The sequence below is a fragment of the Hirundo rustica genome, chromosome 2 (genome assembly GCF_015227805.2).
Source record: "Hirundo rustica isolate bHirRus1 chromosome 2, bHirRus1.pri.v3, whole genome shotgun sequence".
Lineage (NCBI taxonomy): Eukaryota > Metazoa > Chordata > Aves > Passeriformes > Hirundinidae > Hirundo > Hirundo rustica.
The window spans coordinates 55,432,037-55,448,694 of record NC_053451.1 but is presented as its reverse complement, the minus strand read 5'-3'; the positions used below and the strand labels follow the sequence as shown (position 1 = coordinate 55,448,694).

General features: G+C 35.7%; 1 protein-coding gene across 5 annotated transcripts in view; it reads left to right on the top strand.

The window, feature by feature from the left end:
- LRCH1 (leucine rich repeats and calponin homology domain containing 1) overlaps positions 1 to 16,658 on the top strand; it is a 117,256-nt gene that overhangs the window by 77,103 nt on the left and 23,495 nt on the right. For 4 of the 5 annotated variants that reach the window (XM_040056815.1, XM_040056813.1, XM_040056814.1 and 1 more), the window contains 5 exons: positions 945 to 981; positions 1,668 to 1,781; positions 3,759 to 3,806; positions 5,050 to 5,122; positions 15,236 to 15,345. In XM_040056815.1, the coding sequence (XP_039912749.1) occupies positions 945 to 981; positions 1,668 to 1,781; positions 3,759 to 3,806; positions 5,050 to 5,122; positions 15,236 to 15,345 (382 nt within the window). Of the gene's footprint in view, positions 1 to 944; positions 982 to 1,667; positions 1,782 to 3,758; positions 3,807 to 5,049; positions 5,123 to 10,916; positions 11,022 to 15,235; positions 15,346 to 16,658 lie in introns of all 5 variants that reach the window. The other variant, XM_040056816.1, reaches the window with a different exon arrangement.

Here is a 16,658-nt window from a genome sequence, read left to right as displayed (position 1 = left end):
CAAGGTAACCTAGTTGAAATAACTAACTCCCTCCAGGACCATCCTTATCTCAAACTGAAGGTCCTTTGGGAGAAAACACTGTAGGAGCTGAAGCAGTTGGTGATGCTGGTACACCTAATGCGCACTGACTGGGATTCTTTCAAGCTGTTTTTGCTAGAGGGTGTAATTATTAAACTTGTAAAATGCTTGTCCAGTTACTGTTGGTTTACTGTTCTGCAGAATTTAAAATCTGCATACACTATTGCACATAGAGAGCATTTTGTTTCTGGGAAGAGAGATTTCAATATTTTTTCAATATTTTCTATGTTTGCATTGTATTTCTATATTTGCTTTCCTATATTTCCTGCTTTTTTTTCATTTTCTATTTCACTGCTTTATTTTCAGCCACTGTAAATTAAGTTGAAATATCTAGGAAGGGCTGTGGCTTCCATTTGAGCACTGGTTTCTAGATGTTAGATACAGAAATCTGCAGGCTTCTAGATAACAACAAGGTTGTTGGTAGTAAACAGGTCCTTCTGTTTTGATACAAGCCATTGCTCAGGGTGGTACTTTGCAGGTGAAACCATGAATGATGCTTCAGACTGAACTGAAGGATCGGGAGGGATTTCCAAAAGCTCATAAGAGATGACATTGAGGAGGTTAAAATCATAACTATAAAAGTATTGCATGTGTATATTTGTTTGAAATTAAATATTGAACAGAGTGGTTACCGAAGCTATGGCCCAGTGCAATGTTTTTATATCAAACCTTGCAGATTAGGCATGGGTATTTCAGAGAGCGGTGCTGTGAATCTGTATCACAGAACCAGCAACAGTTTTAGGATTTCAGGAGTCTACAGTAAAGTGTGTTTATATACCTTCCTTAGAAAAAAATAATTTGTTAGTTGCATCATGTTCAAGTTGCTACACAATGAATTACATATTTGCCTTTGTCTTTATATATAGTGGTCAAATGCAGATGGACATGTCTTCTCTTGGTCAGGTACGTTAATGAGCGTATAATTACAAAATATTCTGGGGGAAAGACAGAAAATGAACTCACAATTTCGTCAATTAATAATCTGCCAAGTAGGGAAGGTAAAAAGTAAGTAGGCTGAAGGGCAAAACTAATTCTTCTTTAACATATTTATGGAATTGTTGTGGTGTTTGTTTTTGTCTGTGGGTGTCTGTATATATAACATTTTTCTATGTTTATCTGTTACTTTTTCATTTTAGTTTCCCCACCCTGTCCCTGTACGCCAGTTCATCTGTGCATCATCATCTACCATTTGACCTCCCTATCTCCACCTTTTGGTGTAGGAAAACAGTATATTCATTAAGGATAAACCCAAAATATTTTGTAAAATAAAAATTAGTGTTTTTCTGGAGTACTGTCACTATAGGTCCAGAGAATATAGTTAAAGTATAGGTTTTGAGTTCTACAGTGTGATGTATGTTGCTTGTTATTTGTTCTGTATCCTGTCTGGTGAGTTGATGTTGTTTATGAAGTAGTTTGTTTAGATTTACATTATCCAGCTGTTTGTACTGGAACTTATATAGTATCTGCTTATTTATCTGCTTTTTATCACAGTATTTGTAAGAAATGCTTCAAGGTGATGTTATTTAAAAAAAAAAAAAAATAAAGTTCTCTTTCCAGTACTACAGACAGAAAAGTTATTTATTTTACAGAGAGAAAATGCTGAAGAGGAACTGGAATTCCAGAGGAGGAGGGACTTGATTATGGAGAAAGCAAAGCCTGAAGCAAGAACTTGTGAACAGGGTGAAAAATGGTCATTGAACCAGGTATGGAGGTGTCCAAATGCAATAAATGTGGAAACATTTGGAATGGATCATTGCATTCTGTCAGTTTGTGTGTGGGGATAATGGGTTTAGGCCCAGTGTGGGGGCTGGGCTTTTCTTTTGCCTTTGCATGAATCTGAAGATTGGACTGTGAATGGAAAGTTTATTAAGACCTATCCCTTTGGAAAGAACTTTAAAATAAATACATCCAATAAAATGATAGTAGTTGCAGGGATTGCATTCCCCTGGAAAAAGTCATCTCAAAGTTAGATCTTCAAGAAAATTCAGTACCTGACTACTTTTCTCCCCTTATCCCAAATGTTCTTGTAGTTATATAAGTTTTTAAATTTATGATAACAGCAGGAGTTTTTATTGTATTTAATATTGCAAGCAGACTGTATATAGGTTGAGATGATAGTTTTTAAAGTTTCAAAAATATTTTAAGATTTGTACCCTGTTAATGATCCAGAGATGTAGAACTACGAAAAAAGAATTTAAATATTTGGGGCATATGTTATTACTTCAGAACTTGCTGTACAAGGATTTTGTGACTGCACTTTGCAAGCAGATTGTCAGAACAAAATTACAGAAGATGCTGTCTATATTGGCAGTACCTTAATTTAGTCTGTTCTGTCCAGAAATAGGGGGTGTTTTTAGTTATTTTGATGTATAATCATCATCATAATATGAAATACTCCTGTGATAAACTTGTGACTTCATTAATCTTAATTTTGTCTTTGCTTTTTCTTTAAAATGCCAAAAAATAAAGTTTGTTGATTTCCTTTGTTACATTATTGTACATTGGATTTACCAGACTTTATTTGGAGCAGAGCAGCTCTTACTTTATTGTTGAGATTAACATAAAGGGCTAATTCAGTGTCAAACTGGCCTCTGTATTTTCATTAAATGTTTAGCAAAAATACACCACTAATTCACCTCTCCAAAAGAAACAGAATCTCTTGGGGGGGGTCTGATCTGTGCTGTCCTATCAGGTGAAAATCCTAGGCACACTTTGTGAAATGGAAACACATCCTGCAAGAGCAGGTTTTTCATCATGTGTGTTCTGTGTAGTACAGTAAGAGCTTGTGTTGCCAAATGAATTCAATTCAGCACAAATTCAAAATTCTGAAAAAAATAGGAGTGCTCAAGCATACAAGTCCCCAGGTAGAACTGGCCGGGATCAGATGAGTAAGATTTCTCCTGTTTATTTTAGGTCATATAGTGGTTGAGCTAATATTATGAAAGATGTCTAAGGCTGAAGAATTTTTTTTTAATCTTGAAAAATGGCCAAGAAAGGTCATGAAGCAAAATGGGTGTGTAATCTTCCTTCCCATCTTGCTAACTTTTGGAAAGCTCTGTGACTGTTGGGACCTAGTGTTCCAAGTGCTCTCTTTGTTTCCAGTTTTTGTCAGGTTAAAAAAAAAAAAAATTGCCCTAGGGAAATTTTTAAGGATTGAATTGTAATTTACTTATGCCAGTTGTCTTTCTGCTGAGTTACGATTGCTGCTGGATTAGTGATTTTATTTCATATTTATCAGTGTGGTGTACGTGTTTCCAATGTAGCAAAAGGTATGTTATGTTGCAATTATAAATTATTTGCAGAATACTTCTCTTCAAATCTGTATTGAAATTCTATATTTCCAAAGGAAACCTTTGTGATAGTTTAATTATAAAATATGCTGGTTTAACCAGCAATCATGAAAATCTTATAAATGCAGTTATAATCCCTTAGTAATAAAGCAAAGAAAGTTAATGGCAAATGTGTGTGAATAGTTTCCACATTCTTTTTTAAAAATGTTCTTTGTCTAGCAATAGAACTATTTATGATTCATGCAAATTAATTGTTTCAGTGAAAAAAAGAATTAAGTGCTATTGTGTGTCTGACTATAATTAGTAGAATGTCCCATTGCAGTGTATCACTAATATAGGTTTTGAAATGTTTTTTGTCTCTTCTTTTTTTTTTATTTTCCAAATATGCAGAATGATGTAATTGTTTGGAACAGAAGCGGGCAAAGCTCTCACAATGAGGTAAGATGTCATTTGTTTGTCTCTTACATGTTTTATGTGAATGTTTCATAGACTAAATGAAGCATAACTGAATTCCACATAACATATGACTGATATTTTCTTCAGAAATGAATATGTGGTTTGCTTGGTGTGTGGTTTAATCTTTTAATCTCAGATTTAGTAGGGTATAAAAATATACTTTCTGATCAGCTTGTTTCAGAGTCATGCAGTTTGGTATAATACATTAATTTTTTAATATTTTTTCCATTCAGAAGCACTTGTTAAATTTCTTTTTTTTAATTCTTCCTTGTTCAACCACTTTTTCTATTGATTCAGTGCAGTTTCTTTTTGCACAATTGTCATGTCCTTGATTAGTTTTCAGAGAGGAATCTGATTTTATTGATCCTGTAGCTTTCTAGTGCAAATCTCATTGGAAGATCAAAAAGGTAAAAATCATAAACCATATGGAGCTCCTTATGGGCATTATTTACCTTCTTTTTTTTTTGTGGAGAACTAAGGCTTCTCTCTCTATATTTGATTGGGCATAAGCATCTTGCAAATTCTTGAGCACGCAGCCACTGTCCACCAAGTCTTGGTGATGGGACTTCTGTAGTTCCCAGCTCCCAGTGTAATCACTTTTTAAATGGGATTCCCAATATGGAGTTTGGTCATTGGACTCGTTCTGTGTTGCCATTGGTGGCATGATGATTACACCTCCCCCTCTCCTGTATGCTGCTGCTCCATTCTTCCTGCTGCAACTCTTAGCCTATTCAGGGTCAGGGGTGATCCTGCTCTGAGGCATAAGCCGATTTCCTCTTTTCCGTTTTTAATGCAGAAATTCAGTGTTGCATGGAAAATACCATGCAGAATCGTAATTAATTCTGTGAAAGAAACAAACTTGTGTAAGGAAAAAAAAAAAGCCTTTGCTTTGTTTTTTTTAAATGTACTCTGCCACAAAATGTATGTTTGATGGAACCAAGCGATGACATGGGAGAAAAGTGAGAAATAATTGAGCGTATTTATTAACTAGGGGAATATCTTGCTGTCTTTTATCAGAAACTTGGCTTTTCTAGCAGAGAGACAGGGGCAACAAAAAAAAAAAAAAAGGAGATTATCGTAGGTTTGGGACCATATTGTGATCACATTGTGGTGGAATACGTTATAGCATGCAGTTTTGTTAACTTTTGCATTTCCTATGGTCAGATATGCTGAGATATGTTCTGGATGTTATTCTAACTTTGATGTATGTTCTTCAATTATACAGAGTAAGGATAAAAGCCCAACAATGTCTCCTACTACAAATACCACAATCCCTTTTGGCCTGAAACCACGATCAGGTAATGTGGAAGACCAGTTTGTGTGTACTGGTTTGGAGTTTTTTACATCTCTGCTATTATTAGATATCTCTATTTTTCCCCCTTAAAAAGCAATGTAACTTTTTCTGTACAACAGTTAGAGGAAGCTTAGAAAGTTTTATGGTTCTCTAGTTTTGAATCAAGGTTGAATTTGTAAGATGTATTTATTTGGCACATTATATATGGATCAATTTTCATCCATTACTAGTGGGTGTTGTATATAATTATATGTATGTTAAAAATATGTGTTTGGCTATCACTACACATATTTTTATATACATATACGTATTTATCATCTGTGCTGGCATACTAATTGAAATATGATTTTTTGCTTGATTGGTATGTGGTGATATGGCTTAGATTTTGTTGAAATAATATGTAAATAATTAGGCTATTTTGGAAAACACTTGCATTGCTCTGAACATTTTTCACTTCATTGAGTCTGTCAGTAGTTACATTTGAGTAAAGATCAAGCATTATGGAAAGGTTACATCTTTACTTCAGCCAGCAACTGAGATCAATGAATTTGCAATGCACCGTGTCTGCATAACCACCAGTCTTTTAACAAGCAGCAGTTTATTTGAAAACAAACAAACAAACTAAACCTAAAAGCAAGTAATGACTAAAAACCTCTAAAAACTTAGAGATGTATTTGAAGGCTTGGATAACAGCTTCCTTTAAAAACTGGATTAGCTACACAATTTAATTCACTTTTTGTCTTCTCTGTGCTGAGATGGTCAATATTAATGCCATGTCACCTCTACTGAGTAGCTGTAGGTTTTCAGTATGTTTCAGCATACTAAGACCATAGGTCTGGTTTCTCTCATACACCACAAATGCTTTTAATCAAGTGATAGTAAACCCCCACAAGCTTGTAGTTTCCATAACAAAATACTTGGTAATAGTGGCAGCAGTTTGTGGAACTGCTGGTGAAACATTGTGAAAGTGTTTATGAAATTGTACCCATAGATTTAGTTGGCTTTTTGTTGGTTTTAAGTGTTAGAAAGCTGGTTTTTTATGAAGGAAGATACTTTAAGTTTCTCAGGTGGTTGTGATGTACAGTTAGACAGATCTGTTCAGCTACATTTCTTTGGTTGTTGGAATCTTGAACACTGTCTCTGTCTTGTTCCTGATGATTTAGAAATCTTGATATTTCTACATAAATTTAAAATATGGGTTAAATGATGAGCAAATGGGTCCTTTCAGGATTTATTGAAAATAAAACACTGAGTAATATTGCATAGTCCAGTGGCAACATTGCAGTATCGCTGTCAAGAGAAAGATGTGTGAAAGTAAAGGGGCCCAGGCCATGTTGCTGCTTTCACAGGATGTGGGCTGTGTTCTGAGCCTGCAGTGAAATCTGCTGCTGGGGGCTGGAAGCTGCTTTGTGGAAGAATATGCAAGACTGACTTCTTGTTCAAGTGTTAGTTTAACATGCACTTCTGAGTGTTGGCATACTGTGCCTGAGTTTCCTATACTTAATGACTAGAAGAGGTCCAGGCAAAATAGCCTAGTGACTCATTTTTTGAAAGAATTTCTAGAAAGACTGGGTCGCAATGTTTGCAGTCCTTTGCAACAAGACCTCCAAGTCACATGATTGAAGACTAGATGTGCATGAGTCCTACAGTTCATCCCCTGATTATATTGCAGCTGTATATAACCTCATTGAATACCAAAGTCAGTTGGTTAGAACCTGCTGATTTTCTGTACTGTACTAATTGAAGTTCACATATTCTAAAAGCTTGGAGCATGCCAATACTGTAGTGCCTTTTGTCACATTACAATTGCCTTGAACTTGATAATGTGAATTTATTTTCCTTTCCATATGAGACGCTACAGGCACTAAGACCCATGACTGCACAGTTTCTCTCCTGATTATGTCTAGTTTCAGTCATCTTACCTTAAATTTATACCATGGTAAAGTAGGGGAACTTGGCAATAGTAAAATTTTACATCCAGTTTCTGAAAAAAATACAGTATATTACCTCTGTAGCACCATGTAGCAAAATGCAACCTTGGAAAGGCATAGTAAAGCTGCATATTGTTTCATCTTCTGGAGTTTTGCTAATAGATAAGAAATATTTACAGATAGAAGTAGTACATGACTGAAAATACCAGCATGTTTGTGAAGCCTGCATGTTTTTCCTTTTAAAGCTCGTTTGCTTGTCAGATCTGTAGTTCCTTCATTGCATTTCCTTTAAAACTTCATACAAGTTTTCTGCGTTTGAACCGTTCTGTCACTGGCTGGAATTTGTATTTGACAATTATATACTGCTTTATTGTCATAGACCTGAGCTAGTGCAGAGGTCCAGCATTTCTGTGACCCAGGAACTTTTTCAGCCTATTTTGTGCATTTTAATAGTTTTTTTTCATTTCAGTTCTTAATGGCCTTAGGAGAAATGTTAAAACTTACTGAAAATGTAAGCTCAAATGAAGTTAGTCTTAATGACTTTTAACTGTTTAACTTTGTTAGAGCATACCTTTGAATTAGTTGGTTCTATAAATCTCTTAAATCCAAGTGTAGCATTAAAAGAACATTGAAGTGTTTGAGCTAAAATGTGTCCATCATGCTTTGTGGAAAAAATAGTGGCAAATTTTCAATGAAAATATTTGCAACCATATTTTTTTTCTGAAATTTGAGAGTTTATTTTCACTGCGTTTATTTTCGTGTTGCTTTCTGTTTGATTTTTCATCCTCCTCATCATTTCATAATGGTTTATGTCTCTTGGAAAGGTGAAAATAAACTGTTTAAGACTTCTGGTAAAGATTCCAGTTTTGTGAAGTACACACACAAATGTAAGTGCTTCCAGAGGATAAACCACAGTGGCTTAAACTTCTGTGTTAGTACATACTGATATGTGTTCAGGACTGAAGGTCCTTTTATACTTCCATTTTTAAGCTAGGCAAAACATTGGGAAAACTCATATCTGAGGGCTGACAGAAAGAACCCAAAGTACCCAAAGAGAATGTTTAGAAAGGTAATGAATGTGTTTACATTTCTTGAAAGATTTTTTCCTAGGGTCAGAACTTTACTTTGAATGTAAAAAGACAGAGAATTTTTTCTTTTTTCACGTTATTTCCTTCTGTATTTTAAATATCTTCAGAAAGTATGGACTTTTCAAATTCACATTAATTTTGAGAACCTTAAAACAATACCATTGAGCAGAACCAATTTTCTTAGCGCTGTAGTTTTCCTCTTGGGAAGTGCATTCGCTCTCTGAAAAGGAATCACTCAAAAAGCAAATAAATTTAAATTCTCCCTCCTTCATCCATGAATTGATTAAAATGTTTGAAGTGATGCTAATTCTTGAAACTGAGATATGCCGAGGTCTTGTGGTATCTTTCATATACCAGACCTTCAAGTCTCAACAGCTTCTAATACATTTTGCAATCAAGAGCTGTTTTTCCTTTGGTGTTGTGTTATTTCTTGGTCATTATGTTTCTTAGTTTCTGCTGAACAAAGTGACAGCAACACAGACAAAAAAATTTCTACTGTCAGAGGCTGAAGCAAGCTCTGACAAAACTCAAAGTCACAAAGCGCTTTGAATTCTGAAGTGAGAAGTTGCTCCTTGCAACTGTTCATGTAGTATAACATTACTTGTGAATCTAGGGCCTTCAGTCTGGGTCACTTGTAGAGAGCTTGCAGCACAATGTTAGGATCTATGGTAGACGTGCTTGTATTTCAAGTTCGTTGGAACATATAATGATCATTAAAAGTTGACTGTATTTTTCTCTTGTTTGAGTGCTCTTTATTGTTTTTCTGTCTGGATATTTATTCCTTCCATTTGTTTCCTTCTCCAATTGCATTATCTCTGTACTTGGGAAAATAGTTGATTGCTACCAGAGTCAGACTGTTTCTCTTTTGCTGTAAATCTGTGTTGTTACCCAATATTGACTCAGGGTTTAAATTGTGCTGACTCTTGAGTTCAGCTGATCTGGTGTCCCAATAGCCAGAAGCAATGACCCGGTCTTGGGAAAGTTGAAAGAAAGAGAGCTGTGGAACACTGAAAAGAAGTTTAAGGTGAAGTTTTATGTGACACTATCTGAATTATTATCATGTTAATACAGATTCCAAAATTGTAGGAAGGAAAAATCCTACGTGTTTAAGTTGCTTCTGACTATTAGTTTGGAATGGTAGAAAAGAGGGACTTTTCTGCGCTTACTGAAACTTTACTTTGGACTTTCTTCTAAGTGGTCTTCTTTAAGTGTTTTTAGTTGCTTTTAGATCTACACAGCAATCTTAAATGGTTTTATGTTTATAGTTTAGTATTTAGAGCAGAGGTAGGTTTGTCTGAGGAACATGAATGTCACTTGTGTGTAGGATTCAGTAGACAAATGTGGAGATACATGTAGAAAAACAAGAAGTGAGTGAATTAATTTTTTTTGCAGACTTGGTAAGGAACATTGTGGTCAGATACAGGAAGAGTTCATTAAGGAACGTCATCACTGTAAAAGGCAGAAAAGAGATTTAAATCTCTGTCAGAAAATAAGAATCCAGTGTGAAGCTTTGAAAGGATGGATGATGTGCTGAAGAGATTCACAAAGGAGGTGTTTTAACAGTGTCGGTATCCAGATATGAAGCACTGTAGAATGGAGGTTTGAAGAAGGTTTGGGCAGAAATCCTTGCCACTATCAAGACAAGAGACATAAGCGCAGAGTAGATGTGGTGGAGAAGGAATAAAAATTTCCACAGAAGGATCTGAGGATCAGTGAGAAGTGGTGTTGCGACTAGTTAATGGAGAGAAGGCAGAATGGATAGGGAGAGCAGGGACTGTATTGCTGCCCCAGTTTAGCTCCATAATGGGTTCACGGATGGTCATGACCTGTAGGCATGATGTGCTTTACGGTCATCTGGTAAATAGTCTGCAGGTTGTCGCTACTTCTGTGAAAATGTACAATTTTGTGTACTTCAGGGACCCCAGTCGAATAATTCATGATGTTGTGTTCGTTAGAAGACTGTCTGTGGTGCAAGTTTGCCAAAGCTTGTTGCACAAACTCAGGATCAGCCTTTGGGTGTGTTCTATGCCTCTTCTTGACCCTGGGAAGCCTGTAAAACTTCCTGGAGGACCAATACTTACATAGCATGGTGGATCTACTGCAGATTTGAATGTATTGCTAGGAGTTAGTGGTGCTTCATTTATAATTAAGTGAATTAAAATTAAAGGAAAACATCTGTGTTACATGTGCTTACTGAACATCCTTCAACAAATGAGAATCCAAGTGATAATGTAATTGCTACTTCCAAAATCAGCTGGGAAATTGTAATGTAATATTTTCATATGGATGTGTAAATTTTCTTTGTCTTTATGAGAGGTGTACTTATTATGTAGTTACACAAATATATAAAAATTCTTATTCTGTGAAAGTTTCTTCTTGAAACTTCACAGCTGGTATATTTACTGTCTGATTCAGAGTCAAGGTTTTTATCAGGTTACAAGGTAAAGTCTATGGGTACTTTTTCTTAAAACTTTGTTGTAACAAGTTGTGTGGTGTGCTACGGTTACAATGATCTTGCTAAGCTTAACATATAGCCTTAACTGCACATATAATGTATGATTTGCAAGTACTAACATTTAACTTTTCATTCTTTTTATTCTGCCCCATCTTTCATTCTTTTCTCAAAATTGATGCATTTTGTATTAATCACCTTTGAATTACATCTTTGCCATCACCATACAATCCTAATGCCATATATGAAATGCTGCTGCCCACTTTTATCCCCACTCCGGTCCTTCTTACCACCATGGCTGGACTGGCTGTCACTCCCCTCCAGCAGACCCATCCCTCAGTTTTCCTCCTATTTCCTTCAACACACTTACACAGGCACAAACATGGGACAGCTTTAGCTACAGTATCCCATCTGAAGGAGACAGTGACAATGGTAGGTGTTCCATATATAATTTACTTAATTTTATGTTTTCAGAAACATGAGTATATGGTGAATGCCCCAGGTGGCTAAGGACAAAAGACAATACTCTCCAGGAGATGTTTATGAGACTCAATTCCTCAGAGGATGCACTTCGGTTTGTCTGGAGTATGTAGTGTCAAAAGCCAATGAGTGAAGTTTCACTCTCTTCTACTCTGGCAAAACTACATTTCCCATGATATTAATTCCAAGAACTATTTTCAGTGTAGGTTTATTTACCTGCTTTATATTCAAGAATTGTAAAAGTTGTACTCAAACAGCAGTTAATTTTGCTGCTCTCTCTTATCTTCTGCATTTTTTTATTTATTAATTTTTGAAAGTTACTGACTATTGAAATATCCTGCTTCCATCTGCATTTATTGGTGCAGGTGCATAACTAGCATAATAAAAGAATCCATAAAGAAACAAAGCTGAAACAATCAACAAAGCAAAAATAGTGATTTCTGCCTAATGGAAACTGTTAATAAGCTGTTCACAGTGAAGGTCAGGTACATTACCGGACTTTTTTTATTGCTGATTTTGTTTTGTTTTTCTCCAGGGTTTTATTGTTGTAATACACTGAGCTGTAGCACCTGATAAGCAAAGTGGGCTGAGTTTTGCCAGTTTCCCTAAAGTAGAAGGGTGTTTAGCTTATTAAAAGGTACTGGAACTGTCAAAAGCATCAGATTGAAACCAAGACCAGAAATATTGAATGATTAAATGCAAACATTTAGCTTACTGTTAAGGAAGCTTTCCTGTCTGACTATTCAGATGCCAGTCTGGAAGTCACACTTGTACCACCCAAGAATTCAGGACTGAAGCCCCTTCACAGGGGGCATTTTGTTCTTAGTTCATTGCTTCAGTTGAGGGTATTTCCTGTTTGCCTCAGTGTTCTTGATTATAAAACCATAAAAGATAGCATACATAAGGAATCAGCTCCATAAGGGAAATGAGCGTGGAATATAAAACTTCTAATACTGGTAAGTTGAAAAAACTGAACTTAGATCATGATGGTGTGAAGCTAAGTGACTGATAAATATTGTAAGAGAAACCTAGATGAACTTCTATCAGTGCAGAATTTGATCTGTTTTAATCTGTATTTGATAGAGTTTTAACCTTTTAAATTAAAGGAGCGCTGCGGACTAGCTTGTGCATTTGGAACTGATAGAAGCCTCCTGTCATTCAAATCTTAAGCCGAATGCAAATGTTAGCATTTATTATCTTGGAGTGGTACAGCAGAAACTGCTTTTACAACTGCATATTTTTTTAACTGGGACTATTGCATTTCTGTTACTCAAATTTAGACTGAGTAAGTCAATAAAACAGAAATGCAACTATAAACTTTCAGCCTGACTTCATCTCTAACTGTGATAGTCCAACCATCTTTTTGTTTGTTATTTTTAGAGTCAGGTTAAATAATTTTGTGGATTCCCTGAAGGATGATGTTATCACACTAAGTACACTGAGAATTCTTTGATGTACAATTAATAGTGCACAAAAGTGCATTGAAATTCAGTGCAGAAATGAAAATTTTCATCAGGAAGTTTGTCCTTGACAGTGGTATGAGTACATATTATGTTATTAATTATTACTCATCTAACTTGTTGACACTTGTGCAAAATACTTCTTAAAAAAAAAAATTGGAACGGGTACTACTTAATAACCTGGCTTGAGCATGGATTCAAAAAGCAGAAACTGACTCTTGGTAGGAATGAAAAATAGACATTCAGGTGTGTGTGAGATATGGGCTCCCCTTGCTGGAGATTGCGTGTAATGCTGAGAAGCAAGCGACACTTAGAACTGCCAAAACTTCCTCTATGGGAACACTTTTTAAAAAGTTCATTATATAAGTAAAACTTTTATAGTTAATGCTTTAGAGTGTGGAGGTTTTTTTAAAATTCTGTTTTTTAATCAATTAAACTTACTTTATTGAAAAGCTTCTGATTATAAGTTTCTCACTGCCTGAGATTAGCCTGCCTTTTTCTTGTGGTGGAATTGACAAATTAATGCTGATACCTTTCAGTAAGGGACATTTGTCATCTGAAATTGGAAGGAAGTAAATCTCTGAACTTTGACTTCACAAAGGCCTAAAAAAGGATAGCTGTGGCCAAACTGAATGAAGACCATAATAATACTCTAATTCTATGAAAATTGAACATAATTTTGTACTACTGTTTTTGTAGATAATTATTTGAAATGTTGCTACTGCTAATAAAACTGCAGTGGCTTTTAGGTACCATTTAAACCATGGTTTTACTTTTCAAGAAGGATTTTTATCTAGGTATTTCTTTTGTGAGAGGCACCAAAGTTCAATTACTAGAGTTGTAAAATGAACTAGAAAATCTTAGTAATTGCAGCCACGTTTTTTAATTAATGCGACAGGAGATTTTTATTTCACCTCTTCAAAATTTAGTAACAGTCACCAGTAAACTATTACAGAGTTGCTAATGCAGAAATGTTTATACAGTACAGTTCTGGAGTTAATAGAAGTCCTTGATAAAGGTTTCTGCTCTTGAAAAACTTTGGATTTGATTTTTTTGTGGTTGATACAATTTATAAATAACATTATTAGATATTTTTCACCATACATCAGTGTTTTGGGGCATGCACAGTCATAGTCTTGTGTCACCATTCTACAAAACGTTAGGAAGCATGGATCTGTTCATACACCCTACTTTGGATGTGGAATTCAATTCCAAATGTCCAGTTTGCTTTGTACAAAGCAAAATATTAAATATCAGTAAAACTGTGGGTCTTTTGCATCTGAAGGCATGGCTCTGCTACTCTTACGCATTGTGTGGCACGTCAGCATGAAGAATGTTTTTATTTATGATGTGAGCACCTCTGTGTAGATCCTTCTGAATGGTGACACTGACGAAGATGAGTTGTCCACCCGGAGAAGGGAACTGAGCTGCAGTCACTCTGTAGTTCTCAGTCCTGCACATTCTCTACAGGATGCTCTCCCACTCTGCCCCTAGGATTTCTGACATTACAAGGAATAGGGTTTACTAATACATAACTGTAATATTAGGTGTTCTATTTAGAACCAGTTATGTTTAACAAATAGCATTAATGTGACATTCCAGAAATTACTGATTTAGCAGCAATGTAGCAAATTTCAGTTCCCTGAGAAAAGTTAAATTAGGACTGTATGAATCAAGTAGTAGAAGGAAGCAAGTTTGGTAGCTGGTTGTGGTTTATTCTGCCTGCTTCAGATGAATAGCCTAAAGATGTTCAAGGAGTTTGTTGCTTTAGGTTTTCTCTAGTAGCTAAGGGTAAGAACTCTGCCTTTTGTTTGAAGTGCCATAGGTGCTGACTGTCTGTCCCTTTGGCTAGAGAAGTAACTTAGATCAATCATCTCATTACTTAAATAACCTGCATACAAGTGAGCCTGCAGACAGTTGGGTGAGATTCCTCATGAGTACACTTGCATGAGATGGTTAAGTCACAAACAGGGACAGTTGCATTTTGGCTGTACATCTTCTTGTTCTTCCAAACCATTTAAAGCAGTCACTGATCACAGAAATAGAAGGGTAGAGGTGCATGTTTGTGGAAATGTCATGTAATGATTTCAAGGAACTGTACTGTGGGCAAAATGATAGAGCCAACAGGACTGGTGGGAAGGAGGACTGCCAAGGGTTTGTGCAATGCTATGTTTGCAATATGACTTTTTAGTGTAAGCACTTACTGATGGCTGAGTCTTCCTACATTCATCTTTTTTTCATGGGTTTGTTGGTTTTTTGCGGGGGGGGTTTTAGCATAACCTTATCTGGTAAGCATTTTGTTCTGTGTAGGAGGCTTGTCACAGGTTTTTACGCAATTCAGCATCTTGTTAGGATGCTACTTAAGAGTAAGAGGTGTTTCCTACCATGTTAAATACAAAGTGTTATACAGATCAGACTCCCTGAGCGACACTGCTGGTGCTTAATCATCTGAAAAAACTTGCCCATTGAGATTAGGATTTGAATGATAAATTATCCATGCCATTGACGCCTCAGGACACTGTCCAGAGCAATACCCAAAGAGCAGCTATTCATAATTGTAATCCAAGATCAGATTTTTTCTGTCCTCCTGAGGACAGAAAAGAAATTCTGTTTTTGCTGGAGGCAGTGCCTAAGGATTTTGCTTAATTTAGAAATAAATAAATCCGTGTTTGTTCTTAAACTAAAATATCTCTTTTTAAAAATCAGTGTTCTTAAGACCGCAAAGAAATTTGGAATCAATAGATCCACAGTTCACAATTCGAAGGAAAATGGAGCAGATGAGAGAAGAGAGAGAGCTTGTGGAACAGCTACGTGAGGTATGTGAGTGCTGGTAGAATTAATTTATGCGGATGGAATGTCTTTTTTAGTTTTTCTTTGGGAAAGTTGCCTAAGGAGAAAAATGTAAGAAAGGTTAAATGAGACAATGTTACTTCTGCTAATCACATTGATGAGACTGTTGCTGAAGTTCCTTATCACAATCAGATGTCTATACTTCGGGAAAGATTTTGTAAAAATGAGAAATAATAAGGGGAGTTACCTGAATAACATCCTGTTAATCAGCATGCCTTGCACTGGTGGAATTAATGATTTATTTAATTTATTCAAAAAGGATGAAGTGAGCACTTGAGAGAGAGAGAAGTCTAGGAACTATCAAACAGCTGGAGAAAACTTCAGTTTTGCATGTAAAAGGCATAGTGAAATTTATTAGTTAACTGAAAGTAGGTAACTAATGCTTGAAACAGCTTTCTCGGAAATTAAATCAATGTTTCATCAGTGGAAAATCTGAATACAGAAGGTAGTTTCCTGATACATTGTCTTGAATGTAAAAGCTCGAGCCTGATGGAAAAACTGGTGCATAGGATTTGTGTTACACAATTAATACCTCGGTAGCAGTGTTTGTGTGACACCTGGTTGTGCTTAAAAAAAACTGAGGACAACCTTTGCTGCAAGGAATGTCAACAAGCCTGAACCTATCAAGGTTTCCAGTTATATCCCATTAACAGAACAGAGGGGTGTCACTGCAAATCCTGAAAGTGATAAGATGATTTTCACTTCACAGCTGAATTACAAGATTATTCTTATCTCATTAGCTTCATGAAATGGCTAATTGAAAAATGATGTTTGTTTTAAACAGCATATCTTCTATTATTTAATTTTAAAGGAACAGTTTTTCTCTTCACCGAAAAGTGTTTAAAAGGTGGGATTTTTAATGTAGAACTATGCAGACTTTTGGATTTGCATTGTCTTACATCAGGCCCTTACCTGTTCTAAGTATGAGATAACCTAACTTTACCCTGCTGATTTTTTTTTCTTTAACAGAACAGGTCTTGTTGAAGGATTAACATTAACAGTTGATCAGATGTAATACATTCTCAATTCTAGACTTGAATGATGCCAAAAGGACAAGATGCAGGAATTAGATGAGACATACTTATTGGTAATGGGGAAGAAAATGTGATAATGAAGAAGTAGCAGTAATAAACTGCAGTAGTTTGTATTCTGAGTCTAGTCTGTTCAGCAGCATCCAAGCAGCTTTTTAACATTTCTTTGGAGAGTTTCAAGTATGTAGTAAGTCCCTAAAGATAATCATAGATAATTTCCTCAAGATTCCTGCCTCGGGCATTAGTTC